The 27294-nt window shown below is 52.9% G+C and overlaps 15 protein-coding genes and 1 non-coding gene across 16 annotated transcripts; 10 read left to right on the top strand and 6 right to left on the bottom strand.

The window, feature by feature from the left end:
• Positions 1-2693: 2693 nt before the first annotated feature.
• QC763_001170 (uncharacterized protein) lies at positions 2694-4124 on the top strand (the record flags this gene model as incomplete). Its single annotated transcript, XM_062905230.1, has 1 exon — positions 2694-4124. The coding sequence occupies one exon, from the start codon at positions 2694-2696 to the stop codon at positions 4122-4124; it is 1431 nt and encodes a 476-aa protein (XP_062767745.1).
• Positions 4125-4659: 535 nt separating this feature from the next.
• On the top strand, positions 4660-5020 carry QC763_0046410 (uncharacterized protein; the record flags this gene model as incomplete). The annotated part of the gene is made up of 2 exons (XM_062905689.1): positions 4660-4757; positions 4852-5020. 2 exons carry the CDS (start codon positions 4660-4662, stop codon positions 5018-5020), a joined length of 267 nt encoding a protein of 88 aa, XP_062767744.1.
• A 124-nt stretch (positions 5021-5144) lies between these two features.
• QC763_0046400 (uncharacterized protein) lies at positions 5145-5668 on the top strand (the record flags this gene model as incomplete). Its single annotated transcript, XM_062905688.1, has 2 exons — positions 5145-5488; positions 5515-5668. 2 exons carry the CDS (start codon positions 5145-5147, stop codon positions 5666-5668), a joined length of 498 nt encoding a protein of 165 aa, XP_062767743.1.
• A 121-nt stretch (positions 5669-5789) lies between these two features.
• QC763_0046390 lies at positions 5790-5870 on the bottom strand. The gene has a single exon. It is a non-coding gene; the product is annotated as a tRNA-Ser (tRNA).
• An 819-nt stretch (positions 5871-6689) lies between these two features.
• On the top strand, positions 6690-8014 carry QC763_0046380 (uncharacterized protein; the record flags this gene model as incomplete). The annotated part of the gene is made up of 2 exons (XM_062905687.1): positions 6690-7634; positions 7721-8014. Exons 1-2 carry the CDS (start codon positions 7602-7604, stop codon positions 8012-8014), a joined length of 327 nt encoding a protein of 108 aa, XP_062767742.1. The 5' UTR covers positions 6690-7601.
• Positions 8015-8302: 288 nt separating this feature from the next.
• Positions 8303-11826, top strand: QC763_001150 (uncharacterized protein; the record flags this gene model as incomplete). The annotated part of the gene is made up of 3 exons (XM_062905229.1): positions 8303-8397; positions 8470-10309; positions 10423-11826. The coding sequence occupies 3 exons, from the start codon at positions 8303-8305 to the stop codon at positions 10927-10929; spliced, it is 2442 nt and encodes an 813-aa protein (XP_062767741.1). The 3' UTR covers positions 10930-11826.
• Positions 11827-11828: 2 nt separating this feature from the next.
• On the bottom strand, positions 11829-13062 carry QC763_001140 (uncharacterized protein; the record flags this gene model as incomplete). Its single annotated transcript, XM_062905228.1, has 3 exons — positions 12770-13062; positions 12484-12691; positions 11829-12391 (listed from the first exon to the last, which is right to left on the bottom strand). Exons 1-3 carry the CDS (start codon positions 12980-12982, stop codon positions 11829-11831), a joined length of 984 nt encoding a protein of 327 aa, XP_062767740.1. The 5' UTR covers positions 12983-13062.
• Positions 13063-13157: 95 nt separating this feature from the next.
• On the top strand, positions 13158-15545 carry QC763_001130 (uncharacterized protein). Its single transcript, XM_062905225.1, has 3 exons — positions 13158-15073; positions 15143-15195; positions 15250-15545. Exons 1-3 carry the CDS (start codon positions 14492-14494, stop codon positions 15407-15409), a joined length of 795 nt encoding a protein of 264 aa, XP_062767739.1. The 5' UTR covers positions 13158-14491; the 3' UTR covers positions 15410-15545.
• A 173-nt stretch (positions 15546-15718) lies between these two features.
• Positions 15719-16285, top strand: QC763_001120 (uncharacterized protein; the record flags this gene model as incomplete). Its single annotated transcript, XM_062905224.1, has 1 exon — positions 15719-16285. One exon carries the CDS (start codon positions 15719-15721, stop codon positions 16283-16285), a length of 567 nt encoding a protein of 188 aa, XP_062767738.1.
• An 88-nt stretch (positions 16286-16373) lies between these two features.
• Positions 16374-17537, bottom strand: QC763_001110 (uncharacterized protein; the record flags this gene model as incomplete). The annotated part of the gene is made up of 1 exon (XM_062905222.1): positions 16374-17537. The coding sequence occupies one exon, from the start codon at positions 17535-17537 to the stop codon at positions 16374-16376; it is 1164 nt and encodes a 387-aa protein (XP_062767737.1).
• Positions 17013-18830, top strand: QC763_001100 (uncharacterized protein; the record flags this gene model as incomplete). Its single annotated transcript, XM_062905221.1, has 2 exons — positions 17013-17718; positions 17783-18830. Exons 1-2 carry the CDS (start codon positions 17648-17650, stop codon positions 18828-18830), a joined length of 1119 nt encoding a protein of 372 aa, XP_062767736.1. The 5' UTR covers positions 17013-17647.
• A 504-nt stretch (positions 18831-19334) lies between these two features.
• QC763_001090 (uncharacterized protein) lies at positions 19335-20589 on the top strand (the record flags this gene model as incomplete). Its single annotated transcript, XM_062905220.1, has 3 exons — positions 19335-19518; positions 19579-19760; positions 19828-20589. The coding sequence occupies 3 exons, from the start codon at positions 19335-19337 to the stop codon at positions 20587-20589; spliced, it is 1128 nt and encodes a 375-aa protein (XP_062767735.1).
• QC763_001080 (uncharacterized protein) lies at positions 20565-21756 on the bottom strand (the record flags this gene model as incomplete). Its single annotated transcript, XM_062905218.1, has 2 exons — positions 20565-20797; positions 20857-21756. 2 exons carry the CDS (start codon positions 21754-21756, stop codon positions 20741-20743), a joined length of 957 nt encoding a protein of 318 aa, XP_062767734.1. The 3' UTR covers positions 20565-20740.
• A 587-nt stretch (positions 21757-22343) lies between these two features.
• Positions 22344-22966, bottom strand: QC763_001075 (uncharacterized protein; the record flags this gene model as incomplete). The annotated part of the gene is made up of 2 exons (XM_062905217.1): positions 22344-22722; positions 22839-22966. The coding sequence occupies 2 exons, from the start codon at positions 22964-22966 to the stop codon at positions 22344-22346; spliced, it is 507 nt and encodes a 168-aa protein (XP_062767733.1).
• Positions 22967-23572: 606 nt separating this feature from the next.
• Positions 23573-26563, bottom strand: QC763_001070 (uncharacterized protein; the record flags this gene model as incomplete). Its single annotated transcript, XM_062905215.1, has 10 exons — positions 25949-26563; positions 25757-25785; positions 25595-25684; positions 25477-25530; positions 25016-25408; positions 24676-24942; positions 24095-24598; positions 23934-24031; positions 23767-23866; positions 23573-23703 (listed from the first exon to the last, which is right to left on the bottom strand). The coding sequence occupies exons 1-10, from the start codon at positions 26023-26025 to the stop codon at positions 23573-23575; spliced, it is 1743 nt and encodes a 580-aa protein (XP_062767732.1). The 5' UTR covers positions 26026-26563.
• On the top strand, positions 25957-27261 carry QC763_001064 (uncharacterized protein; the record flags this gene model as incomplete). Its single annotated transcript, XM_062905214.1, has 2 exons — positions 25957-26828; positions 26883-27261. Exons 1-2 carry the CDS (start codon positions 26656-26658, stop codon positions 27259-27261), a joined length of 552 nt encoding a protein of 183 aa, XP_062767731.1. The 5' UTR covers positions 25957-26655.
• Positions 27262-27294: the final 33 nt, after the last annotated feature.

Raw genomic sequence — 27294 nt, 5'->3', positions numbered from 1 at the left:
GTACTGCTGCTTAAGGCGTGCGAGCTCTTGGCCGTCAATGCGGTCTTTGTGCTGCTGTTGAGCAAGTTGTCGTACACCCTCATAGGTCTCACTCATGCGGCGATGGAGTTCGACGATCCAGGGTGCTGGATCATGAATAGCACCAGGCAAGGGCTGGATATCGGTGGGGTCGCTCATAATGGCTTCAAAGTCCTGAGGCGAGTAGAGTGTAAGCTCCATGTGGTCGTCGACCTGAACAGGCTCGGCTGACGGGGAGCGATAGTCCGACATATTGTAGGTAGAGATAGACGCGTTGTCGAGTTCTTCTTGTAGATTTCGAGCGGTCGCGTACGTAGGTGACGTCGGGAGAGGAATATGGGCTGCGTAGCCAGGAATGAAGGGTCGCGGAATAGGCGACGTGTTGAAGGAGTACTCTCCTGTAGTGAAGTCGGAGTCTTCGTCGTCGTCAACCCAAGGGTTGCAAGGTAATGGAACGAATCCTTCAACGATATCTGAGGGTGGAGCTGATGATGACGTGGTGGACATCAACAAAGGAAGAAAGCGGGGTAAGTGGTGATAGCGCTATGGTGTTGTAGTGTGTTGTTTGTCGTCTTCGGTTGTTTGAAGATTATATGTGACAAGGGCTGCAATATCAGGGCTTGGAACTCATGGTTCAATTCAGGCTAATAATCTTCAATGGCCTCGAAGAGCGTGATACTGAAAGATGAAGAAGGAAAATACAGTCTTGGTGATCCTGATCGCGTATTTTATCCTCCCTTGCCTGGCCCGTGCCCTTGTGGCCTCAGGCCGCTGCCAAGTCCTTCAATATCATACAGGGCCAGTGGCCTTCCTTTGATAACCGCCATGCCTTGACGACTGATTGTCCGCCTCACTTTGACGATGGTTCACAACGTGCAGTTCCTTTGGTGGTATCGTGGTTGTGGGTGGTTGGCTTTTGCCGTGTGACACTATACGCGCTTTATTTTATTATATTTCCTAAATACCTTTTTAAGCTTAACCTCGAAGGTATAATAGTTTTTAAAATATTTTATAATAATCTTCTCCTGGTCCTTCGGCTCCTACTCGTAATAATTATCGAGGATAGGCTCGAACTATATAAGAGCTTTATCCTTAAATTTAATAACCGCGAAAATTATTTTCGATTTTTTATTAATAAATTAATTTAAATATTAATAAAAATAAGTTTTAAGCTAAATTAAGAACCCTTTAAGCTCTATTTTTTTTCCTTTATAGCGTTTCGGTATTAGAAATTTAATAGTTAATTTAAACGTAGTCGAGATAGCGAAAATCTATTTTTAGGTTTATTAAGCTTTACCCTCGAGTTTTTTAAAATACTTAATAACCTACTTTACGGTAAAAGGTATAGGTCTAATAAAAAGTCCCTCGGCGCCTAGGCTAGGCAAGACGCCTCCTATTTAAACGTTTTAAGTCCAGCTATAGTAGTAAAAAGACGCTTTTAATTTATTTATAATAGAGTTAAAGTAAGTATATAACGTGTGACGAACCCCTATCTAAAACCTTTAAAAGAGAAATTAGTTAAAAGTACTTCTAAATAATTCTGGTTTGGTATAGCTAAATAGTATATAATAATAGCTTATTTCTATTACAATAGTCTAAATACTAACGATTATAACTTATATTATATACTACGGAACTATCTATTTATACTAGCCAGTTCCTCCGTATATATAGTCCCTATGCTAAGCCTGGCACCGTCCTGGATCGATTGACTCGACCCTCGATCCTATCGATACTGTCCTTTCTGGGATTGACTCTTATGGATCGATCCTCGATCCCAATAATCCTGTCCTGATTGGTCCTTGCTTATGTACTAACGATTGGTCCGTGGTGCGCTCCGCGCTCCACCAAGTGTCAAGCCGTGACAACCTGCCAGACCAAATGTAGACAACCTGCTGTTTCGGTTGCCATGAGTAACTGTTTGTTGACATTCACTTCTACCCCTTTTCGCCTCCTTTCCACCCATTTCAAAAGGGTTAGGGTTGTATTGAGCTGGTGACCCCTGATCCCTGATCCTATGCATCTTTGAGCAATACGTGCCAGCCTGTCGACATTCGGTGACACATTGTGGCTCTGTTTGATTTTTTTCCTGTGGCCTGCAAGCTTTTCAAAAAATGTAACAACATGGTGATGGCACCAGGATACTGCTGCCGACATTACGTGGACGAAATCAAGCACCGTCCAATCTAAGTGTTGATAATCCCAGGCCCACCCTGTGGTCGGATGCTTGTTAGGTAATGTCCCTCGTCGCGAGAAGGCGAGCCGGCTTGGCGTTGCTGTCTCGACTTTCTTGGCTCTGATCCACCATAGTTTTTCTCGAAGGACTGACAGAAGGACTTTTTAGGACAGAGTGAACAGCAAGAATGCTATATAATGATCAAAGTCCAAGCCGAGTGCGACTGCTCTTTTCTCTTCACCGTATCGCCGGCCCCGTATCCGTGTCTCTCCCGCCTTGTCACCACCTGTATGGCCGCCCAGCAACACTCTTTGCCAACTCCACTCCACCATATGGACTTCAGACTGGTTGCACGCCTGAGCATCCCCCCCCAAGTGATTCAGCCTCCAGAAGCAGAAAAGGGCAAGATTTCACGCTGAACGCCTTTGGCTCTCTGTCTCTTGCCCCTTAGCCCGGTTTGTCTCGAGCCAAGAGAGAAACAAGAAGAACAAACTCCAAAATGCACGTCTTCATCAACGGGGCCTGCCCTTGGCTCAACCCCCATCTTCGCAAGTTCATTCTCGACCACGTCCCCGACGCCATCTTCTATGACAGCTTTGAGGACTTCCCCAATGAGCCCCTGGAGGAGTCCTTTCAGTACCTTGACGGCTGGGAGATTGGACGCAACTTTGCAATTCTCAACAACTCCAAGAACGGGCTGATCAACGCCTACCCATCCAGCGACGCTTTGGCACGCAAGGACTACCTCGCCAGGGTGGTTGACTTTTGGCGGGCAAAGAGACCCGAGAGCAAGCTGCCCGACCATGTTCCCCTCACTGTGAGGCTCTCGCTTGACTACGCCGAGTACGTAGACGAGTCGCTCACAGCGGCCGATGATCTGAGCTTGCTGTACTCGCTGGAACAGAATGAGAGCCGCGAGCCAATTGAGAGAGACTGGTGGATTTTGAAGCCGGCGCTGATTGATTGTGGCGCGGGAATCCGAATCTTCAGCACTGTGGAAGAGTTGGCTAGTCACCTGGAATTGGCCGAGTACGAGTACACTGATGACGAGGAAGAGGCCGAGGAAGAGGAAGAGAGGGAAAAGGAAAAAGAAAAGGAAAAGGATGGCGTCTCCCTGTCGTTGCCCGGACTGAATGCTTTGGACGCGTTGGTCACAACCATCAGCGGGTTTGGGCTTGACGAGAAGAAGGCGCAGGGTGGGGGCAAAGGCGACCACAAACGAGTGCAGTACGTCTTCAAGAAGGACGGACGGATTCCTTCGGCACAGATGCGGGAGTTTGTCGCGCAGCAATACATTGTCCGCATACCACCAGTTGAGGGCAAGAAGTGGCATGTCAGGGCTTACGTCTTGGCCATGGGTCGTTTGAAGGTTCACGTGTTCCGAGAACTACTCGCTCTTTTAGCCTGCGAGGACTACCAGCCCCCATGGGAGAACCCAAGCTTGCGGTCGAGCCTCACCAACACGGCTCTCCAGGATGAGGACGAGTTTGTCAGCAACGAGTCCATGAGAGACTTTTGGTCGGACGCAGTGCCCGAGAAGCTGTTGGGGGATGGGTGGAAGGAGGGCGTCTGGGACCAGATATGCAACGTGACAGCGGAACTGTTCAAGGCTGCTGCGCACACCATGGCTGATAAGTTCAACACGGTTGGCAAATCGTTTGAGCTTTTCGCTGCTGACTTTTTGGTCGATGACAACGGAAAGGTGTGGCTGTTGGAGGTGAACGAAACACCAGCCTTTTACAACCATGACAAGGCTGGAGAGTTGGCGCTTCGGCTGATGGAGAGCGTTGTGTTTGCCGCAATGGAGCACATGGGCAAGGCGCGAGCTGGGGATGGGAAGTTCGATGCTGTCAAGAGTCGATTTGTCAAGGTGTTGGACGAAACCACAAACCTGCCTAAGAGTCAAATAACAGAGATAAACTGTTCTTGAGAGAGTGGGGGTTACGCTAGATCTCGATACTTTGGATACCTGTAGATAAAAATAAAATCGGTGTTTGAGCTCGAGCCATCTTTGAAACACAAGGAGGTGAACAGGAATGTTTTGTTGATAAAATCACCTGTGGATGTCTCTGAGTCAAGCTGCTACGAAGTCTGATTAATGCAGCCTGTGATGCTGTTTTGTGTTTTACTTGTTTGACGCAAGGGATTGGCTGCCGAGCACACCCTGAATTCGCACCTCCGAATGAGAAGAAATCTTTGCGCCCGGAAATATCAGTTCTACACGTCACATCTCTCTGTTGTGCATCTTTTGGCAATTTCAATTACATCTTTTGGATTTTACCTTATCTACCTGCCTTGATACATGTAGGTGATGCAGTGCACAATGGCAAAACCTGAGCCCATGGAGATGATCCACGAAACTTGTTTCAAACCGAGGACGCTGGTCATGGTTGGACCGGCAGCTGAAATCATGATGTTTTACTGTCAAGCCGAAAAACAAGACTACTCAGGACCGTGACGTGCCCATGGTTCAGCCAGGACGGTCGGCCTCCATGAAAGCCGCCATCACCAAAACGACGAGCGTCCGGATACGGAACTGGGTGAAGAGCTCCAACAGCAGCGGGTATGCAGACGACTAGTACTACCGGTCCACAGCGGAAAGTTATTTTGCTGACACGACATCACATCAGAGAGATAGTTTCTACAGGCCCACACAGTTCGTGGCCAGAGATCACGCATCTTGGCGGTGGCCGTGTCAACGACGAGCAAAATCCCATCACTGAGCCGAGCCCTATACCGCGAAGCCGAGCAGTCTCTGCGGACAGTAGGCGAACTCAGTGGCTCGACTTTTATTCGCAAGATGTGACATGCTCGCGGCTGCCATGAGCAAATCCGCCACCGAGACAAGCATCCTTGACGGGGATACGTCCTCCTGACAGGGATGCTGTCGACCTCCGTCCCCTTCCGCTTCGAATTTCGTCACTAGAACGGAAAGGCGAGCCCCCCCCCGATGCTGACACGGAAAGGCTCCAGGTGGAAGGCGCTTCCAGTTATCCCTTCTCAAAAGCAGAACGCGGACCTGTCCACTGAGTCTGCAGATGTTGAAAAGGTGATGGGAAAGATCATGCTGGACAGCCCCTCGCTGCCGACAGGGAGTAATGACAAAACTGCTACCCAGGCGCTTGATCCCAGAACCATACTCCCAAATACCGTCTATACAACCACCCCGGTGACAGGGCTAAGAACGCCGCCACCGACACCAGATAGTGCAAGCGGCAGCTCAGCAACGGCGATTACCATCACCAGACCGATGGGCAGCGATAGCACCGAGGAACTTCCGGTTCGAAACACTCGGTACATCTCTCTCGCCCGAAATACAGTCTCCAGGAGCGCATGTGGCTCCATCGACACTACCGTGGCGAAGCACCCTTCCTCGCAGCATGGGGACTGGACATTGCTTCTCAGCAGGATCGAGAGGAAGGTGTGGGTATAGTAAAGGAGTTGATGCTGGAGGAGAGTAAGAGACGGGGATAGATTTATTTTGATAGTTTATCTAACTATGCACCTGCTAGAAGCTAGGAACAGGAAACCAGTTGTGAGGCTTCAAGATGAGAAGTGAGTGCTATATGTGATCACTTTCCAAATTTGTTTGCAAGTCGCTTTGGCGGAGTGGTTAACGCGCGCCCCTGCTAAGGGCGTTCCTTCGGGAGCGTAGGTTCGAATCCTGCAGGCGACGATCTTTTTTGGACCCTTACCCTAAGGTACCCCGCTGTTCCCAACCCCCCACCAGCCCCTCGCCACCAGCCTCGTTCCAAGATCCGGGGGTGTAGGTTACCGGGTGAGCTGAAAAGGCCTCCTCGGTGGGATCTGTTATCAGCCCCCATATGTGTTTGTTGTCCTCGTCTGCAGAGTAGTAGAGCTGCGTCATCTGCTGGAGCAGATGGTTCATCTTTCGGCCAAAAGGCTCTTGTTGTTGTAAAAGTCGACAACGGGTTGGTTGTCCACCACGTTGCCTGCGCACTGGTACTTGCCCTTGAGGACGGACAGGATCTCGTCTCTTGTCGGGGTAGGACTGTCGGGGTAGGACTGCCGGGGGGTGTGGTCTCCCGCAGGTGCATGATCCCTTTGAGGTTTTAGAGCAGGTGAAACTTGATTAGGCAGAGGGTCACGACGGGCGTGAGCTGGAGAAAGCAGGGGCACCCCAAGTCGACAGGCCCGGTGGCGTCGACGTTCTGGTCGTCCAGAAAGGGCTGGGAGAGGTCGGCCCAGCCAAAGCCCTTTTGGGCCGTCCTGCGCCCGCCAGTAGATGAGATCGTAAGCTTCTTGGTCCTGGTCGAAACGGATGAACAAGCCGGAACCGAGTCTCGAGCGCCCTGGTTATTGGGGCGATTGCGGTGGAGAATGTCGAGATACTGCTTCAGCGAGTCCTCGACTCCCTGGCGGCGCCATGAGCGGACCAGGAATTCGCCATAGAGGAACTTCGCCTGGAGATAGGGACGGAGGTGGACATGGCGCCAGAAGACACCATTGACGTTGGGGTCGTCCAATGGGAGCAGCCCCCTGCGAGCACGAATCTTGTCTCCTCGGCTTGGACCCCCTTGGGCTTGGCGCTGATTTGCTTGCAGGTGGGCTGTGGGTTGGCCAGTCGAGGGTCTAATAGCTGCGCGTGCAGTAGTAGTAGACGCTGCAGCCAGAGCAGCGCATGAGGCTGTCTGCAGACCTCGCAGTGTTTGGGTATCATTGTGGGGAAGTCCTTTTTCAGGTCTTCGTGGAAGACGATGCGGCGAGGGGCTGCCATTGCAATTGGCTGATGCAGGTCGGGAGGCGATCGAATCGAGGACGGTTGGTTTCTTTGGTGATAGGCAGATGGGCGGTGAACTGGCACACTGGGAGGTGGGAGGAAGAATTGACGGAACGAAACACGAAAGCACGCGACAACCCCGCGAAAAAAAAAAACTAAAAATCAAAGTCAATTAAAATCGAGAGAGGTACGCAACCCAGTGGAGCCCCCAGAGCCATCAGAACCGCCACCCACGCCTATCAATGGCCAATGCCAATGGTGATGGACAACTCGAGTTCGAGCGAGCAAAGAGAGAGAGGGAGACAATGGAGACCGGCCGTTGACTTTGCCAGGGTCTGGTTGGGTCCTGATGCACCATGCACGAACCCTGCGACAACGCATCCATCGCATGCACAGCAGCAACGAAAAAGAGGGCAGAATCAATGCCCAATCGAATCCCCAAATTCCCCAGTTGCCCTGCGATCATCAGGACCAACCCTAACCCTCGCACAGACCAACCAGCAAGCCGCTGCTGATTGGCGGGCTGGACCTGGAAGAAAGACTTGGGTTGGGCACCACTCGACCTCAACCACCTGAATTGAATCGACGATATCCGTATACCTACTCCGATGACGGGACCCAGAGACTTAAAAACCCAGAAACCTAGTGCAATCGACCGATGATGAGATGAGTTCAAGTGGAAAAGGCTCCCCCCGTCAGGTGAGGTGAGGGGCACTTCAGCAAGACATTGATGATAGTTGCGCTAGCACTGCGCTGCACAGTTATGCTGATAATCAGGGCCCCAGTTTCCCCGGAATTGCGATGCCGCCGCAGCCAGCGCTCAGATGTGCAAACCTGGAATCAGCAACATTCAAACCGGCCCAGACTGCCCAACACGGCACATGTCGTCGTGGCCCCTCAGGCTGTCTCTCTCCGTGAAACATTGGGTTCGACAGGCCACGTCGGGGACTCACATGGTTCCCAGACAGCCCTATCAAGGCGACTGGCTACACAGGGGCTCCTGGTTGGAGGGCCCGCTTCCGATTGGGGATAGGCTCGCTGACAGCTCATCAACCCACCTAGGACCGGCAATGGGTTGAGGCCCAACTCTGGCAAATGACGAGTCGAGATGCGCCGCTGCTGCACCCAGCTAGCCCTGCAGTAGCGGTAAAGGATTAAGATGGAACTCTTATGGAGTCGTCCCCGGCACGGCTCCACCGCTCAAAGACTTAAGAGATAACCCCGTCGAGTCTTTGGCGAGCAATGAAGACTGATCTCTACAACCTCGACCTCCACTTCACTGTCGAACCATCCAGTCTCATCCAGCTGCCCTCTTGACTCTCGTTGCCCTCCTCGTCGCCACCATATCCACCCTCACCAGCGAAACCATGGCCAGAAAAAAGAAGAGCGGTGCCGCCAGGAAGGGAATCGACGGCCAGCTTGCTCTCCCCAGGCACGACATGGATCCCCGTCCCGAGACTTCGTATGTTGTATATATATCTGTTATATCTCACGCTGCCTTTTCAAACAACTGATAAATAACCTGGCTAAGCAGACCATACGCAAGCCCCACCTGCACAGTTCCTTTTGCAAGCCCCTTGACGCTGCCCAAGGACATCCTCCTCAGAAGCCCCAGGCTCCACGCCGCCTATGAGGATAACCTTCCCGAGCTCCCAGAGATCTCGGATGACGTTAGCCACGTTCTTGTACATTACCTCCACACCGGCACCTACGAGACCCTCAAGCCAAAGGCTGCCGACGACCTCCCACGCCAGATTGCCGAGCTCAAGACCAGCATCCAGGCCTACGCCGCCGCGAAACACTACGATCTCCCAGACCTCATGAAGCTTGCTGAGGCCAAGATTGAAAGGTATGGCGAGGGCCTGCCCCTCCCTTCCCTGCTGGAGGTGGCCAGAGACGCCCACCCCAATCTCTGCGACAATGACGACTGGTTTTTGAATTTTTTAAGGGCAAAGATTCGTCCTCATCTCAAGGACGCCAAGGCCCTCCGAGAATCCGACCTGCTGGACCAAATCAGCAACATCCTTTCTCCCAACCGGGTGCTGCTGCGCACCGTCCTGGAAATATTCTGTGAGAGCTATGTCCCCAAGCCGCAGCCTCCACCCCCATCACAACAGGCTGCCCCACAACAGCCACAGAGCCAGCAGCAGCAGCAGCAGCAGCCTAGCACCCCCGGCAGCTCGAGGGCGACATCACCTCCCCCAGCACCGGGGACTCCCATGTCCAACATAGACCTCAGATCCAGGACCATCTCCAGGGAGGACTCATTCCCAACGCCGTCCTCCAGGAAGAGCACCAAGACAGCCGTGCCCTGGCCCTCCCAAGACGAAATGAGTGGGACTGACGGTCAGCATGATTCGCCCAACGAGGCGTTTTCTGACCCCTACCTGCCCGCCTTGCCCGTTCAGACTTCACAACAGGTGCAGGTGGAAGAGCCGCTGGCACAGTCGAAACCCGTGTTTGAGCTGGACCCCATCTCGGAGACGCCAACTGTGGTCGAGCATGAGGAGCCGGCCCGTGAGGCATTCAGAGAGGTGGTCGAGGAAATCAAGGTGAAGGCGCACGAACAAGTGCACACCGAAGACTTGGCCCACCTCGCCCCGGTGCTTGAGGAGAAGGAGAAGGAGAAGGAGAAGCAGGTTGAAAAGCTTGGCCCTGTTCCGACCCTCGCAAAGCAGCGCGAGCGCGCCGACTCAGGCAAGCACATCGACATGGACCCAGAGCCGGCGGGCGAGTTCAGAGCTCTCCCAGTTCTCCAGGAGGGCCCCACCTCGTCGGTCCCCATTGTGATCTCCGACAAAGTGCCTGCCCTTGAGCCCAAGATCAATCCTCGTGCGGCCTTGAGACAAGCCGATTCGGGGTTCTGGTCCGAAATCGATACTGCCTCGGAGCACGAGCAGGCCGTCGTCGGCAAGGAGGCTCTTGCTCCTGCGGTTGTCGAGGTGGAGGTACCTCTGACCCCACTGCAGGAGGTTCTGCCCGTGGCCGAGATCAACGAGCTCGTCAGTGCCCCCTCCAAGGCTGGGGATGATCAGGAGCGGAACCAAAACAAGCCTTCCGTTGCTGCGCCTATCAATGATAAGGCCAAGCTCGATTCGCCCAAGGACGAGGCCAAGGATGAGGCCTCTGAACCGGCTAAAGAGGAGGCCGAGACTGCCTCCCAACCGGCCCTGTCAGCCTTGCTTCCCTCCCCTAAGCCCGCCATTGCGCTTCCTAGTAAGCTCGAGCTTCCGGCTGAAATCCTCGAGGCGGTTTCCGCCTCCGTCGCTGAAGACACCCAGGAACAAAAAGAGGAGGACAAGGAGGACCAGATGGAGAAGTCAGTCTTCCCCGCCACCCATCTCTCCCAAGAAGGGCCCTCGATTTCCAAAGAGGTACATCCCTTTTTTTCTTTTTTTTTCCGGCACTCTTCCTTTGGTGTCGTTGTCCCAACGTCACGCCACACCCGCAAGATGCTCTGGTGCTAACCCTTTGTTTTGTGATACAGCCCGAAGTCGCTGAAGCTGCGCCCGCTCCAAAAGTGGAGGTCGAGAACACCGTCACCCAAGGGACCCAGGAGGACGCCGACAAAGTTCCCGACGTTGCTGACACCGTTGGGCCCGCTGAGTCCCAAACGGCTGAGCAGAAGCCGCAGCCGGAGTCGGAGCCCGCTGCGTCGACCGTTGAGCAGCCACAGCCCGTTCCAGTCGTCGTCCCGAAGACCAGCAGAGCGAGGAGCCTCAGGAGCCTCAAGAACGGCGTCATGGGCAGGGGTTCCTCTTCGTCCCTCCACCTCACACTCGCAAGGACGCGCTCCAAGTTTTCCAGCAGCAACAAGAACCTCCCCGTCTCCGTTTCACTTCCAGCTGCCGAGTCTTCATCGGCGCCTAAGCCAGAGGCTGAAGCCCCAGCAATCAAAGGCAAATCCCAAAGTCCGGCAGTAGTTTCGGGCAGCGGCGGCGGCTGGAAGAAAAAGCTCTTCCGCTACCCGGTTCTCTTTGGTCGTGGCATGTGACTATCCTCAACCCTCTCCGCACTTTTGTCACGCCCTTCTGCGCCCACACCACCTTTGCAGGCCACGCTCTCGAGGGTTGAGGTGCAGGCACGCAGCCAGGTCACGACCGGCACCACAATCACTACCCCCACCGCAACTTCCTCCAACACTAGAGCCATCTCCTTTGTCGAATCCTCCCCTTTGCTCATAGGCCTCGCCTTCCTCTTTGGCCCTTCTGGCTCTGACGACACCCATCCAGGCGACGAGATCGACTGGACCTTCCTCACCTGCCTCACATTCCAGATCCTCTTTTTCTGGGCTTTCCTACAACACTACGTCACCCCGGCCTTGGTACTCCGCCTCCCCCGTGTTACCAGCCAGACCAAGACGCTGGTCAGGGGTTCACGGCGATGGGCCTGGATGAACAACTGGCATGTTCTGGGCTATCTAAAGTTCAAGAACATCAAAGGGACGACGAAATAGACCATTTCCCGGCAATCTAGACCAAGGCTTGGAGGCTCTGGACGCGCGCAAGGATGGGACAGAATATGATTATGATGAAAGTGTATGACATTCTCCTTTGTTATTACCCCTTTTCTTTATTTCATCTCAAGTTTTCCCTTTGCTATTTGTCAGAACGATAAATATGTGACGCAGGCATGCATACAGATTGATATGAAATGCATGATAATGGCCACGGTAGGGATGATGGGAGGTTGGCATGGGGTTTCGGATATCTCGGGCTTTGTTTATTCTTCTTTTCTCTTTTCATGATCATTTTTGCCTATAAAACTCGCGAGATTAGATAGCATCGCATCAGTCGCATACATAGCATGGCGGAGATACTTGAACAATACTAAGCATGGTTGGCGTTTTCATTCAATATCATGTTACCCTTGCTCACAAGCAGCTCGCACGGTTCAAGAGCTTTCTTTCCCTCCTAGATACCTGTACACCACTCTGGAGTCCAAGCCCATGCAGTCCTCGGCCGCGCTGGCAGCTGTATAGACACCCAAACCAGACACACCGAGGACATTCTTGGCACCCACCTGCCGCGCCATGGCGATTGCCAGTCCCATGTCTTTCTTCATCAGCTCCACCCTGAATCCGCCACGGTAGCCATTGGACGAGGGTGCCTGTGGACAGACATTCGGAACAGGGTTAAACACATCACATTGCCGGTTCTGTGCCGTCCCAGACGCGAACACAGACGCAAGTATCGTGCGGTCGATACCGGCTCGCATGCCCATGTCCATGGCTTCTGAAGTGGCGATGGTGATGATGCCAGAGAGGTAGTTATTGGACAGCTTTGCGGCTAGCCCCAGAGATGGACCACCACATGGTATGGCTTGGCTGCCCATTTTCAGTAGCAGGTCCTTAAGACAAGATAGGTTGGTGTCTGCAGGCGAACAGCCCATGAAGAAGGCTATTGTGCCTTTGACTGCCCCTATTTGCTGTACGCGTGAGAACTTCCTTGCGAGCACTCATTTGAAAAGAAGATTGGCCCTACCTAGCACGCCTCCTTGACTGGGGGTCAGCGTCTAATACCAGCATGAACGTGGGGCGCCAACTAACCAGATACCGGGCAGTCGTAGAAGAAACTGCGGGGTGCGATCTTGGAAACTTCAGACTTCACATGCAAAGAGGTTGCGGTGTCGATGGTTGAGCAGTCGATGAGTATTTTGGCACTGTGTGGACCCAGGGTGCTGGCAATACCGCTATCTGGGTCAAGATAGACGGATCTCACGTGGCTGCTTTCCGGGAGCATCGTGAATACCACAGTCTTGGGAAGCAAGCCCCCTGGTTGTCAACAACAGCAAACAAACGGAGCAAGGTGATAATGGCGTTAGATCACACTTACAGCATCCGACACAGCTGTTTTCGCACTGCTTGCTTCCCGAATGACATCTGGAAAATTGGTTTGGAGCTCCTGTGCAGGCCCATCTGCAATATCATAAGCCCGTATGACAATGCCTGGTCGAACAAGATTGGCTGCCAGGTTGGCTACCATTGGCTTGCCCATAGCGCCAAGCCCGATAAACGCTATGATGCTGTGATCTTCTGTGGATGACATGGTGGGAGATGATGCTGAGCAGGATAGCAACGCGGACGCGGAAACTGGCCGGGTGCCGACCAAGAGCAAGGCTATGCGGGGAAGAAGTTGCCGGCCACCCAGGAGGGGTTGCTCTCTTTCCTATATATACCTAAGGTAGACACGTTCTGTCTGAGGTACCTACCTGCTTTGTGCACCAGTCTCCCAGTATGGCCACAGGTACAGTTTGTGTTCATGCCCTCTCTGCAGGCAATTTCTGCCTGCTGGAGGAATATTTTATCAAACCATGCCCGTCACCTGGAAGCCGAAAGATGGTTCCTTCTCTATGCTTTTTGGTACAACACACGCCATCCATCAGGAGAGCCACGACCAATATTCTCTTCGACTTGGGGGTAAGACGGGATCCCTCTTTATACTCGGAGCAAATTCGTCAACACATCAAAACTCGGCAGCCCATGTCTACGAACCCCGATGTGACGAAGAGTTTACAAAAGGGGGGCTTAAGGCCGAATGAAATTCACTTTGTTGTTCTGTCACACGTGTGTGCTCCAATATTATTCATCCACCATCACCCCCAGCTTGGATATCCATCTTACCTCAACCATGAGCAGGTACACTGGGACAACATTGGTTACCCGCCTGATTTTGCAAGTTCGGAATTCGTCATTGATCACGGTTCAGCCGCTGTGCTTTCCGGGACCTCTTCGGTTTCTCTTAAGGGCAGCCACTCTTTCTTTAAGACAAATTTGCTACCTGCCGGTAGAACAATCGAGCTATCTGACCCTAATATATCTCACCAAAGTAGCAGTGAGGCCGGGAAGCACGAAATCCAGAATTTGACACCCAACTGAACCCAATGGCAGCCAATTCCGTCACTAGAGATCCCGAAAGCTATCGATGTTTTCAACGACGGCTGTCTCTATCTCGTGGATGCGCCAGGTCACTTACCAGGACATACACATCTTCTTGCTCGAACAGAGAGCGGCTGGGTTTATCTTGCCGCTGACTCCTGCCATGATCGGCGGATCTTACGCAAAGAGAAGGAGATAGGCGAGTGGACAGACGAGAATGACAGGAGTTGCTGTATTCATCATGACCGGGCGAAAGCCGAGGAGACTATTGAGATGATCAGGGGGCTGGAGGCAAAGGGGGTCGAGATCATTTTCGCACACGATGAAGAGTGGGAGAAAAGAAACCCGCTGCGGTTTTGGGGAGCCCGATCATACCCCTTCATGGCATTGAGACCATCCCGCCTTGCAGTAGTCCCCGCACCATGAAAACATGGGTATCAACAGGACTGAAATGACATCGGCTATGCAGTCTGCGTGGGGGGTGTTTAGGCGGCGGCAGTTCAGTGTCCGTTTTGTGCTCTGCCGATCCCAAAGTACCTATGAAGGGGCTCGGGACTTAGTTATTTGTCCGACCCTTGAGATAATAATTAGCTATCTTTGAACCGCGAATTTTATTCAACTTCCTTACCTTGTTCAATGTTGCGATTTTCAGGATCCAGCATACTTGATTGCCAACATCATGTCTCGCCAGGCCCAGGAACAAGCGGCTAGAGATCGCTTTAATGCACTTCTGGGGCCTGCCACTTTCCATGAGGGCTGGGAATCCCTTCTAGCCCTTTCGCCGTCCTTCTTCAACGCAAGTGTGTCTCTTGCTTCAGTCCCGAGAAAGAATCTTCACTTGTCCTCCAAGAACCAAGCTTTGATAGGCTTGGCAGTCGATAGTGCAGCAACTCACCTGTTTACTCCTGGCATCAGAACCAATGTTGCAGCCGCTTTGAAAGAGGGGGCCTCAATAGCCGAGGTTGTCGAAGTTATTGAATTGAGCAGCACGCTGGGGATTCATGCTTGTAACATTGGAGTCCCTCTGTTGGTGGAGGTGCTCAAGGAAGAGGGGCTGCATGTCGCCGAGACAACAAAAGAGTTTGATCAAAGACAGGAGAAGCTGAAGGAAGAGTTTACCACTAAAAGAGGATACTGGCATACATTTTGGGAGGACTTTCTGAGACTAGATGCAGACTTTTTCGAGTCATACCTGGAGTTCTCGGCGATGCCCTGGACTAAAGAAGTGGATGGGAAGGTAGGAGGTGCCTTGGAGCCAAAGGTTAGTACTTATCGAATGCTGAACAGGCACCCCCCTGAAGAAGTTGGTAGTGACACGCCAATACGATAGGTGAAGGAGCTAGTATACTGCGCTTTTGACTGCGCATCGACACATTTGTACAAGTAGGTCAAGTGTTAGCTTCAGGAATCTGACACCTACTAACAAGTCCTAACTAGGCCAGGTCTGAAGCTACACATCGGAAATGCTTTGGGATACGGTGCTACTCCTCATGAGATTTTGGAAGTGTTCGAGATTGCCACACTTTTGAGCTTGCACACTGCTCATGTCGCTGCACCTATCATTTTGGAGTTGAATGCGCAGAAGGGAACAATTTGAGGGTGACAGATCTGATGACGGTTGCATATTATTTCAGGTTCGGAACCGATTACCGAGTGTTTCTGCTGCTTTCCTTTTCAGCCATTGATTAGGTAGTTCTTATTGATATACCGTGAAATTTCCATGTAAAATAAATGCACGTGTGCGATACACATTTATTTTGATACTTTGTACCTTGCGGTATTACATGTCCAGGTATGAGTTTAAAATGGTGCGGTTCACTGCTGGATGACCCCCACTCGGGCATAAAAAGCAACTCCGAGTCTTGGAAAAGGACTGCACCTTCCCCCCTCACTTGAAGTTTTGATAATGCTTGCAATTTCTCGGCATCCCTTTCATTACCCTATTCATTCGTCTTGCTATCAATTCCCCTTGACTTATTGCCTCTTGCCTTTCCACCTCCAAATCTACGCCAGTATCGATTGCAAGATGTCGACCGATCCCAAGTTAGCTCCCCTCCATCGACAGCTCTTTAAAGAAGGCTTGAAGGTGCGACGCGAAGTAGTCGGAACCGAATATGTTGAGAACGCCCTGGCAAATGGATCGACCGAATTTTCCCGTCCCGGACAAGAGCTCGTCACGGAGTGGTGCTGGGGCTGGGCTTGGACACGCGATGGCTTAACGAGAAAACAGAGGTCACTACTCAATATTGGCATGCTCATGGCGTTGAACCGAGCCCCCGAACTGGCTGTGCATATTCGTGGTGCAAGAAACAACGGCTTGACTGAGGTGGAAATCAGGGAGGCCATTCTACACTGCACGACTTACTGTGGTGTGCCGGCCGGGGTGGACGCCATGAAAGTGGCCGAGAAGGTTCTGAATGAGATGGCGGATAAGGGAGAGAAAGCTAGGGAACTGGGTAACAAGGCAGTGTGATATCAGTCAAAGAGTCCAGGGGCTCAGGCCTTCAGGGGTAACGGCTCCACTTTGTTACAGTATGGTCAAATAGGTACACGTTGCAATGTTAATCGTCCAGTGACATGTCTATCACCAGCTTGCCGCCCTTTCCCTTCTTGTACTCCAGCACAAGATCGTTTAGTTTCTTCAAGGGGTAACTCTTGATCCGTGCCTGGACATTATGCTCCGCCGCCCACATGACCATTTCCCTCAACATCCTGTTGCTCCCTACAAGACTACCTCTGATAGAAATGTCCCTAAAGACCACGTCTCGGGCAGAAATATGAAACCCATTAGCGGGAAACGAAACCAGGATGCATCTTCCGTGAGCTCGAAGTAAAGAGATGCCATAGTCCATAGCTCTTTGGCTTTCAGGCAAGACTATGACCGCATCAAGGCCCATGTTGCTCCTGTCTTGCCTTTGATCCTCTTTCCCCATCTCCTGGACAATATCCTCGGCTCGTGAAATCCTCGCATCTACGATTCTCACAGAGAGGCCCTCTTTCTGGCGCAATGCTTCCGCAATCTCCCCTGATACACGCAACGGTTCATCCGCAACATCAACACCAATCACGCCCAGTCCCATCTTGGCCGCAAACTGAAGCCCAAGATGTCCCAGCCCACCACCGCAGCCCATGATGCCCACCTTTTGTCCTCTTTCCAAACCGCAATTTTTAATGGCAGCATAAATGGTGAGCCCCGCGCACATCAAGCTTGCTCCTTGGACTGCTGAAATGCTCTCTGGCAGCGATGTGACCTGTCGACTATCAACAATCGCGAATTCTCGAAACCCACCCGGGATCGAGATTCCGTGGTTGCCCGCCGAGGCACAGTAGACACTGTATCCCCCACCGTCCACATAAAGGTTTTTGTCGTTGTCTGGCTCGCGCGAGCATTCAAAACACTTTCCGCAGGGGCGGAATGAGCGACCTGGAACGCCGACCCGGTCACCGATCCTGTATTGAGATGAAGAGTGCTCTGGGAGGGACACCACGACGCCTGAAAACTCATGGCATCCAATGTGAGGAAATGAAGGCGGGAAGGGGGGCATTTGGCCTTGGGCCAGCACGAGGTCTGTGTGGCAGTACGATGCAGCCAGGACTCTAACGAGCATTTCATGGGGGCTATCGGCTGTGAAACTCGGAAGCGGTAGTGTGGTGAGTCGATATGGTGCGTTGAACGATGGGAGGATTTGGGCTTTCATTTCGTTGGGGAGCATAGAGGAATCCATTCTGAATTCGAGCCAGTGAAAACGACTTCACAACTTTGAGGAGAGATGAAAACGTAAGGACGCGCTCGACTTGACAGCAAATAGGTGATTCTACCTCCAACAAGTTTGGAATGCCGCTATATAGCTACAAGTCACAGCAGTACCTGTCTGTGGCTTGGTGGGGCTGCTCTGCTTCCTCGGAGTCAGTAGTGTTTTCCGTAAATTCCCCCCCAATTCCACCAGTTGCCTATCTTCTCACAGAAAAGCGAAACAAAATCTTTTGAAGCAAAACTTGACTTCCATTTTCACTTTTTAGTCTCTTCCATTATGGAGTCCTCACCAGTAACCGTCACGATCTCGGCCCTGGACGCAGGCCACCTCACACTGCCAGAGCGATTGTTCGTTACCGACGCTGACTCCGAGAAGCGTACCACTGTCCCTTCTCTCTCCTTTCTCATTCAACACTGCGCTCCTGGAAAAACAAGACCTACTCGGATGCTATTCGACCTTGGGGTAAAACGAGACATCGAAAGATACACCCCCTCTCAGCAAGCACACATTGCTGAACGACAACCTGTTATTGTATCTCCAGATTGCAGGGAAAGCCTGCTATCTGGCAGTGCCACCATCACTCCGAAAGATATCGACCTAGTGATGCTAAGTCATGTACACTGGGATCACGTTGGCACACCGTCAGACTTTTCCTCGGCCACCTTCCTCGTTGGTGCCGGCACCCTGGATCTCCTCAAAAATGGGGACGGCCCGCTCTACCCAGCTGATCTCTTCAACGACGACGAGTTGCCGTCCGATCGAACAATAGAACTACCGCCTGTTTCCCTCTCTGGGGTTGGAAGTGGTCGGCCCCAAAGGACACGGCCATCAGACTCAGCACTGGCTCGCATCGCGCCCTATTTAGATGCTGATATCTGGACCTGGAGGCCTCGATTCACCTTTTCGTCCACGTTGGACTTGTTCGGGGATGGGTCTGTCACGGTCATTGACACCCCAGGTCATCTCCATGGACATGTCAATCTGCTTTGCCAGGTTGCCAACTCAAAGTATATTTACTTAGGAGGCGATTGCTGCCATGACCCACGTATTCTGGCCGGAGACAAGGGGATTGCGATGTATCCGGATGGAAGGGGAGGGCTGAGAAGTGTGCATGTTGACACCGGGGCTGCCACCACCTCGCTTGACAGAATCAGAGACTTTGTTGAAAGCTGTCAACGGCCTGTTGAGACAGAAGTGGTTGTCGCTCACGACGGAGCCTGGAGGGAAAGAAACAAACACCGGTTCTGGCCGGGAAAATTGTAGCAGCCGCGAGCCATGTTTTGTCGCATGTCGTACAGAAAAGAGATAGTTCGGTTGAAGATAAACACGTGAGAAGCGCATCACCAATCACAGCCATCTTGTACTATTAGCAAGCATATGTCGTCAAACTGTGGCGGTGAACTAGTTCCTGCCCGTCAATTCCGCCTACCCGGTTTTCGCTTCTCGAGCCCACGATAATTGTGCCACCTCGGAAATCTGGTGTTTGGTCTTCTTCGCGGCACAGAGCTCGATTCTATCATTCAAGACACTGCAAGGTGACGCATGAATCACCCGTTTGCTCTTGCTGCATTGCAGATGTGGGGGATATGCAGTGTCTTCTGATCCCCCTCATTCCCAGCCATACATACCATCTACATGCCGAGCAGACGGCTCTGGGCCACAGATCGGCAGTTATCTTCTGGCAATGGTTTTCCACGGAACAGGACGGGACGGATCGGGGATTTTTTTAGGAAATGTGGTTGTTTGTCAAACCACAGGTACATGTAGATGTCTATCGGAAGTCGTTGTTTCTCGTGGTGTTGGTGTCGCGTTCACGGCGACCTTTTGAGAACATCACTGAAGCCCCTCCACTCTCGGCCAGAACACCATTTAGTGTGGCGAGCAAACATCATTATTTTACCAGCATCAGGTTCTGCCATGTCATCTCCCAAGGATACGGTGGCGTTTATCGGTATGTTTATCATCCCGCTGAATGGCGTAGCCCCGAGGGGTCCTAATGAAAGCAAACCAGGTCTGGGCGTGATGGGTTATTCCATGGCCAGGAACCTTCGGGCTGGTCTGGGTTCTGACAAGACGCTCCTCATCTGTGACGTCAACACCGATGCTCTCGAGAGGTTCATGGCTGAGGTCTCAGTTTCGGGGAGAGGTCCAGTCCGGATTGTACAAAATGGATTCGAGGCAGCCAAGCAAGCTGTAAGATGCCACCGGTCGTCGTTGGCTGCATGGGTGAAACGTTTCACTGATAAAAGTTGATGCCAAGGACACGGTCATCACTATGCTTCCAAACTCTTCGTCCGTTCTAGCCGTTTATCTCGATGCGTCCACTGGAATACTCCCGGCACTCCCCGAACCTTTAGACCATAACGCCTGTGGCTCAAAGCTGCTCATGGAATGTGGCACAATAGAGTCGTCAACAATTCTCACCGTCTCTCGCTCCATACCCGAGAACCGGGCAACCTTTGTGGATGCTCCTGTGTCCGGCGGTCCTATGGGGGCTCAGAACAAGTCCCTAACTTTTATGGTCGGCTGTCCACCACCACTCTCCGCCTCTGTGTTTCCCCTCGTCAAGTCTTTTCTGCGTCATATGGGTGATCCAGACGGTATCTTTCTTTGCGGAGACGTTGGAGCCGGCACGGCATTCAAAATCATCAATAATTACCTGTCAGCCATAACGTCGCTGGCTGCATCCGAAGCTTTAAACATAGGAGTTAAAGCTGGGTTAGATCCCCGGTTATTGACTCAAGTAATCAATGCCTCCGGGGGTCAGTGTTGGGTCACAAGCAAGTCAAACCCGGTACCAGGGGTTCAAGATAATGTTCCAAGCACCAGGGGATACGAAGGGGGTTTTAGGATAGAGCTTTGTGCCAAAGTGTTGGGAATGGGCTCGAAGCTGGCCCGGGATGTGGGTGCGAGAACAGTGCTGGACAGACCTACACTGAATGCGTTTAGTGAGGCGATGGAGGACGAGAGATACAAAGGGAAGGATGCCAGGGTCGTGTTCAAGTGGTTGAATGATCAATGAGCATGTCTTTCAACTTTACCTACGTACCCCTATTTCCTACTCTTGGTAACAATTCTAGCTGAACTACCTATCTAGGTAGTTTCAAGTCAACATGTGTCTATGCTCCTCGAAAACCCCTCTCTCCTCCCCAGCCTTGATTCCTTCCATAATGTTACCACTTGAGAACCTTTTGCGGAAAGAACTCATCAATCAACTCCATGTAGTAAGGCTGTATTCCATCTTTGTTAGTAGTTTTCCTTCTGGCTGAGAAACATGGGGAAACCATACCTTCATCTTTTCCACATCCGGCTCCTCGTCCGTCTTGCTATACAAATCATAAGGATTGAACGCCTGCACCGCCCTCAACAGCACCTCGTCACCGTCAGCCATAAACTCTTTGTATGCGCCCTCGTGATGCCACGGGTAGAAGCTGTGGTACCGAATCATGGCCAACGCCTCTCTGGGCAAGACGCTTTGATCCTTGAGCACCAGGTAAAGGAACTCATCGTGCCCCCAGCTCATCATGAACTGATCGATGCCTTTCCCGGGGGTGTAGATCCCATTCTTGGTCCCATAGATGGGGTGTTCGCGGTCGGGATTCTGCCCGAACGCCTCGGCAAAGACACAATTTTCATCCCATTTGCAGCCGACAGGGAACGTGTCCCCCACGACGTCCCACTGCCCCGTCGAGCACCCTTTGAAGAAAAGCATGAGCTTCCCCAGGTCGTGAACTAGCCCCGTGACTTGCATCCACCTCGGCTTTCCGTCCCTCCGAATGGCCTCGGCACTCTGCAGCAGGTGTTGGATCTGGCTCAGGTCGGTGTCGGGATCGGAATCATCAATCAGGGTGTTGAGCCGCTCCATAGCCTGCCAGATGGTCATCTCCTCCCGCTTCCTCTTGGGGTCAAAGAAGTGCGCCCTCATTCTCAGATTGTGCTCCACCGTCTGCCGGGCATGCTGCTCCGAATAAAAGTCGCGCACGCGCTCACAGGCCGTTTCATACTGGCGGAAAGAAGCCTTGTCTTTGGCCACATCAAATTTGGACTCGGAGTCGTAGGCTGTGATGGGCGACGAGAGGCCCTTGAGCTTGTTGACCTTGTCGACGGCATCAGAGATGACTTCCAGAGCCGCACCGTCAGGCAGCAGCAGAGGCGGCTGCTCGGAAGCGTAGATCGCCGAAGGGGCCATGGACCGGTGTGCTGGGCGCTGCAGCTCAAGAACCGTCTAGTGTGTGATTTGTCACCTGTAATCGCCCGGACGCTCTGTTGTGTGTGTGTGCGAACTGTGATGGGCCAGTCAGCCAGAAAACGGAACGAGGGACTTTCACAGTGTGAGCCGCCACTTACTAGCCTGGGTTGTCTTCTCTCTCGATGTGACCCGAGCTCACGAGGTCGTGATGAGCAACGCAGCAAGGCACACAGGCGAACTGCTTAGCAGGCGGTCATGTGGTGTGGGCTGTGATAGCAACGACGCCCAGTGCCGACAGAGAAAGCCACTGCAATCCTTCATGGACGGAGCACACCGCATTTTATACCCCCGAACAGCCGCACCTCGATCGATCATGAGCCACTAGGCGGTAACGACGGCACCATGCCCAGCCCAGAGCGGAAAGAATGTCACTCAAGAGTCAATGGGAAATGCATGATTGCTCACCGCACAAGCCCAAACGAAGTGTCAGTCACCACCTGGGAAGGCATCTGGGAAAAAGAAGTATACCGACGAGGCTAGTGTGACGGACATGAGCAGGAGGGGTGGTACTGAGACACAGAGAAGGACTACACGAAAAAGAAAAGAAGATCAGACCATGGAGAAATTCGGTGTCGTGAACACAGGTATGTTTGCCTCGAGGGGTGTGCGTCCACAGTGTGGACGCCGGCATCTGGACTCATAATAGGGTACGGGGACATCGCCGGTGCGCCAATGTTTGCTTCGGCAGGCGGTTTGCTCCAACTCGACATTGTCTTGGTCTTTGGGGGGTATCCGGGCACCTGCATGAGCGTGTATGTGTGTAGAAGTCTCCAGGCTGGGAGGACAGGACGGATATGCACCTCAGTTTCCATCATCGAGATAAGATCTCCCCGGCCGTTCGGAAGATCCCACACCCTCCCCAAGACAGTGCCATGCGTATCCCGTGACCGTCGTCCTGTGCCCTCTCTACCTGATAAACCCCTTCCCGCGATCCCGGGATGCGGGTACTTCCCAGCAATCCGGCACACATCGGCTGAAATTGCTCAACAGGACGTTGAGCCTTCTAGGAACAGGAAACTTACCCCGGTAGGTCAGCCGGACTCTTGGGCTCCCATCCACAGTTCGGAAGAAACATGCTAGATTGCTCGGAATCGGGCAAAACTGCGCGAGGAGGGGAGGGGAGGGGGGACGCTTGAGCAGCCAGCCTCATCACCGACCCCGGTCCCCGGTCCCTGGTCGGGAGCAGTGCTTGGACGCATGCGCCCCGCACCACCAAGTCCTAGGTAGTGGTATGGGGGGGACAAACATACACTACGCTTCCTGCAACATGCGGGCAGGCAGCATTAATAGTAGCGATGGCAAACCCGTTTCCTCTGCCCTGATTTTTGTGTCCATCACGCGCCGCGCCCCGTTTTCTTTTTCCCGCACTAGGAGGTCCACGTGATAACCGAGCTCGCCCATTCATTCGAGGTTCAGCCTCCTATGCGTAGACGTAGACGAGTTGCGGCCCGACGTTGGGTGGCACCCGCAAAAGAGCGGCGAGCTGCACCTCGAGATGAAGGCGACCAAAGTTGCCTTACACGTGCGGTAGACATGCATTAGCTTCTGGTGTTGTTGATTCACAGGCTGACCTGATCTCGTAGCTAAGTGCCGATTCCACTGACCGACACAGCAGTGACGATCGGCCTAGTTGAGAAAACCGCTCCTCCTGCCTGAACTCCAAGACACACGCAGACTGTCCATTCCCTCTTGTCCCATCCACACAGTACATTTGCCCTTATCTTGAAAGGGCCGCAGACATGTGAATTAACAAGCCTTATCGCCAGCGCCAGGCTTTCTTCATCTGTTGCTGGACCTCCAACGTGGGACGAGCATGGTCTTTCTCGGTCTGTTCGAGAATGGCCAGCATGGCAGTCTGGTCCTGGAGCCTGCTGAACAAGTGACCGACTACTCGACTGTTAGCAAGCCAGTCCTCCACAACCAAAAAGCAAAAGGGTTTGAAATTCTTACAGGCTGCAATTGCCATGCAGGCAGTGAACATGCTTGGAGCTATGCTCTTGTTTCCGAGCCCAATGCCACAAATTTCTCGCACCAGTGCCTGAACGTGATTCTGCCAAACAAGTGTCAGAACAGCTAGGTCATCTTTCGTCTTATAGGGTGTCCTTGACATGACCTACCGTCAGCGCTTGGGCCTCATCCATCGAGGCCATCCCATGCCTTGGCTTGTTATAGAACAGAAAGGCTGAGGCGAGAAGAAAGTGTTGCATCCCGATAACTGCGGCAACATTCGTAGTTAGCTTCAGGGACAGGAGCTCGAAACATGCGTCGTGCGCCTCACCTTGGCAGCTTCTCAGATACCAAATCTCTGGAAAGGGCTTGGTATTGTCGTTTTCTTTGACGTAGGGCACCCAAAAGTCAGATTCCTCCCTCAGCATGGCCAGCTTGTTGCTGTCTCCCCTCCCCATTCGGGCCGCCCAATGTTCATTTTCTTGGACGAGCAGCTCCCACCGGTCAGACGTGCGGTTCGCCTGGTCACCATGGCAGAAGTTCAAAACGTTGGCGCAGTGCACTACAGCTCTGTTGGCCCAGTAGTAGTCGTCTTCAATATCCTCGTATGGATCTTTGCTGGGCAGCGCGGAGACCAGGCTGAGCTTTACCGTGGCCTTTTTCATGACAGCATAATATATATCCTGCCGCAAACCCACCCAAAACGACGCTGCGGCCAATGTTCCCGGGGCGAGGCCCTTGTGGCGGGAGACATAGCTGTTTGTATACCCGCGAATGCCCGTGAGATGCACGTGGCTTTTGACATCTTGTTCGTCCATCAAGAGAGTTTGGGACTCTGGAACCATGTCAGCATATCGTTGGTTCTGCTATGCCATGGTCTCTATCTCTAGATGCGCAATATTCATGACGTACCTTGCATTTCCTCCATGACTCTTAGAATGATGGCTGCAGCGAAGCAGTTCTCAGCCAACCTGGGCTCGCGGTTGACCAGCACCGCGAGACCCCCGCACTTGCTGATCTTGTTGATGTTTTCAATGCACCGGAAAGCATAGACCTGGGCCTGCTCCTCGTAATAGGATCGACAGGTATTGGCCTGATGCCGGGCAGATAACGCCAACATGGCGTCTCGCAAGATGGAAGACTTTGCAGCCCTACGGGGCACTTCAATCTGGAATGATTCTGTTCTCTGGTGTTAGCCTTTGCTTTGCACTGGCCACCAGGACGGGAATTGACAAGGTCACGGCGCACATACGGTTTGGATCGCACAGGTCGAGCCAGAGGGCCAGGTTTTCAACAAAGTGACGGATGAGATGGCCTTCGGTACCCTGTGGTAGCGGCCACTTGGAAGGCTCCTCAACGCCGAGAAGAGAGGGTTGGACCGCAAACGGCTGTTCTTCTACAGCAGACTGGTGCCCGTCTACAGCGAATCTGGTGACAATGGCAAGATCACTGGGCGAGTGTCTAGACTCGGGCGGGACTGAGGATTCCTGGGAGAGGGTAGCAGATGGCGGGGCTGTCGCTCCTCCTGGCGAGGTAAGCTCTGGCGAGGCAGCATAGTTCAACAAGTCGGTATCAAAATCTTCAGCCCCGCTTTCCGGGCTGGACTGATCATGCCCGACTGTCGTGGTCTCATCGATCCAAACATCTTTTCCAGCCGCAGCCGTCGTTAGCAACCAAGGCACTCTCTACTAGCACCCAGAAGGACTGACATACATCGTTTTGGAAACCTGACCCACTTCTGTTTCCTTGTGAATTTAAACTTGCCATCTGCAGGCAGTCTGTCAGCCTCAGATGATGTGTGAAATAGAGTAGAGAAAGGGCAAGAACTTACTCTCGGTGTTGACACGGATCTTGAGGCCGGTTGGACGACAGGCCCGGCCTGAAGTTTGGCAGCGGCCACATGTGGGTGTTACTCGATCACCTATAGTCTGCTCGTCAATACTTGGCCGTGCATATGGGAGATGTTGCGGGCTGCTGCACTGGCCGGACTAACATTTCAGATGCTGCTCCCGACAGTTGATGCTGTTATGGTTGCGTGGGTTTGTTAGTCTGGGCAAAACAGAAGAGGGGACAGGATCGGATCAATCAGATCATATCAGATCGGATCGGATCAGATCAGATTAGATCAAATCAAACCAGATCCGTGGGCTCCAAAAAGAAGACAAGGAAAAAGGAACACACGCACCAGCCAAACTTGGCCAGACCGGGTAGGGCACCGGGAGACGAGCCGGAGGCGGAGGTGCTCGTGCTTGGAGATGCCATGCCTGCCCACAGCACTGGCGATCGGAGGCGGGACGGGACGGGAGGGTTCTGTCTGGGCTCCAGCTGTCGGTGGCCGCGAGAAAGCCGAAACTCACACCAGCAGGAGAAGCGCAAGCATGCTCGGCTCTGTGCGACGGGCGGGACGGTGGAGCCGTGGGCAGTGGAGGGTGGAGAGAGGAGATCCTGCCGGGAGGTGGAGTATGTTGCTGCTGCTGCTGCTGCTGTTGTTGTTGTGGTTGTTGAGAATGGAATTTGTCGAGCGAGAGAAACTGCGAGAGAAGGCTGGAGAGAAGAGAAGCTTGACAATACGAGACCCGAGCTTGCACACACGCGCGGCTTGTGGTTTGTGGCTGATATCCTCACCCAGCCAGGGGAAAATGGCGCCCGATGAGATGGAATTACAGGCTTGTTGCAGCTGCCAGCAGCAGTGGCAGACTGGGGCGATAATGCAAGTAGTGGTCTGGGCAAAGAAATGGAAGATGGAAAGAACCGTGGAAGATTGATGATGGACCTAATGTAAGCAGATATGTCTGTGACAAGTAAAAAAAAAAAAAGTCAGACTGGGCTGGCTGCTGCACCTCCATCCCACCTGGCATCAGTCTGCGTTTCTCGATCGGGTCCCGAATCACGATGCGGGGAAGGGCGCCACGGCGCTCTCCATATGGCACTGCCATCTTGCATCTTCCATATTCCATCTTTCATCTCCCATCCTTCTTTCCCTTTCCCTTTGCATTCCCACGCACCGCCGCGGTCGTGACAGACGCCTACCCAGGTACACATTCACTCTATATTAGGGCCTGGAGGTATGGCACCTTACCTTGGGCATCGGGTGGACACTCGACACTAACAGAGCGCAGGTACATAGAGTCTAAAACGGCGCCCGACTGTTACCTTGGCCAAGATTGGCCCAGTACCTCCAGGTTGAATGCCTCCCTCCAGGTACCCAACATATGTTTCAGCATGCATCTCTGTCTGGAAAAGGGCACAAGGGGCAGCTGGGAACCAGATGCTCAGATTGAATCATGGCAGGGGGCTCCAGGTTCCATGCCTATGCGAGTCTGCAACTCCATCCAGTCTATCTACCCCGCTGTAACCTGCCAAACACTCCACAGCGTCACACCTGGGCTCCTCTGCGATTGGATTGTGGATTATTTTTCCGTGGAGTTTGTGCAAAGTCGGGGGGCGATGGATGAAAATGGATCGGCAGTCAACGCGGCGAAGGCACGCGACCTTTAAAAAGTCCTTTGCTCCTTCATGTGAGCGAGCTCG

The sequence above is a fragment of the Podospora pseudopauciseta genome (assembly GCF_035222475.1).
Source record: "Podospora pseudopauciseta strain CBS 411.78 chromosome 2 map unlocalized CBS411.78m_2.2, whole genome shotgun sequence".
Taxonomy (NCBI): Eukaryota; Fungi; Ascomycota; class Sordariomycetes; order Sordariales; family Podosporaceae; genus Podospora; species Podospora pseudopauciseta.
Note: the sequence above shows the minus strand (reverse complement) of the source record. Positions and strands in the feature narration are given on the sequence as shown.

Coding starts and splice junctions, on each gene's coding strand:
- QC763_001130 (XM_062905225.1), top strand. CDS start 14,492: ATGTCTCGCCAGGCCCAGGAACAAGCGGCTAGAGATCGCTTTAATGCA. Junction 15,074..15,142: donor GAGGTGCCTTGGAGCCAAAG/GTTAGTACTTAT, acceptor CCAATACGATAG/GTGAAGGAGCTAGTATACTG. Junction 15,196..15,249: donor GCATCGACACATTTGTACAA/GTAGGTCAAGTG, acceptor AGTCCTAACTAG/GCCAGGTCTGAAGCTACACA.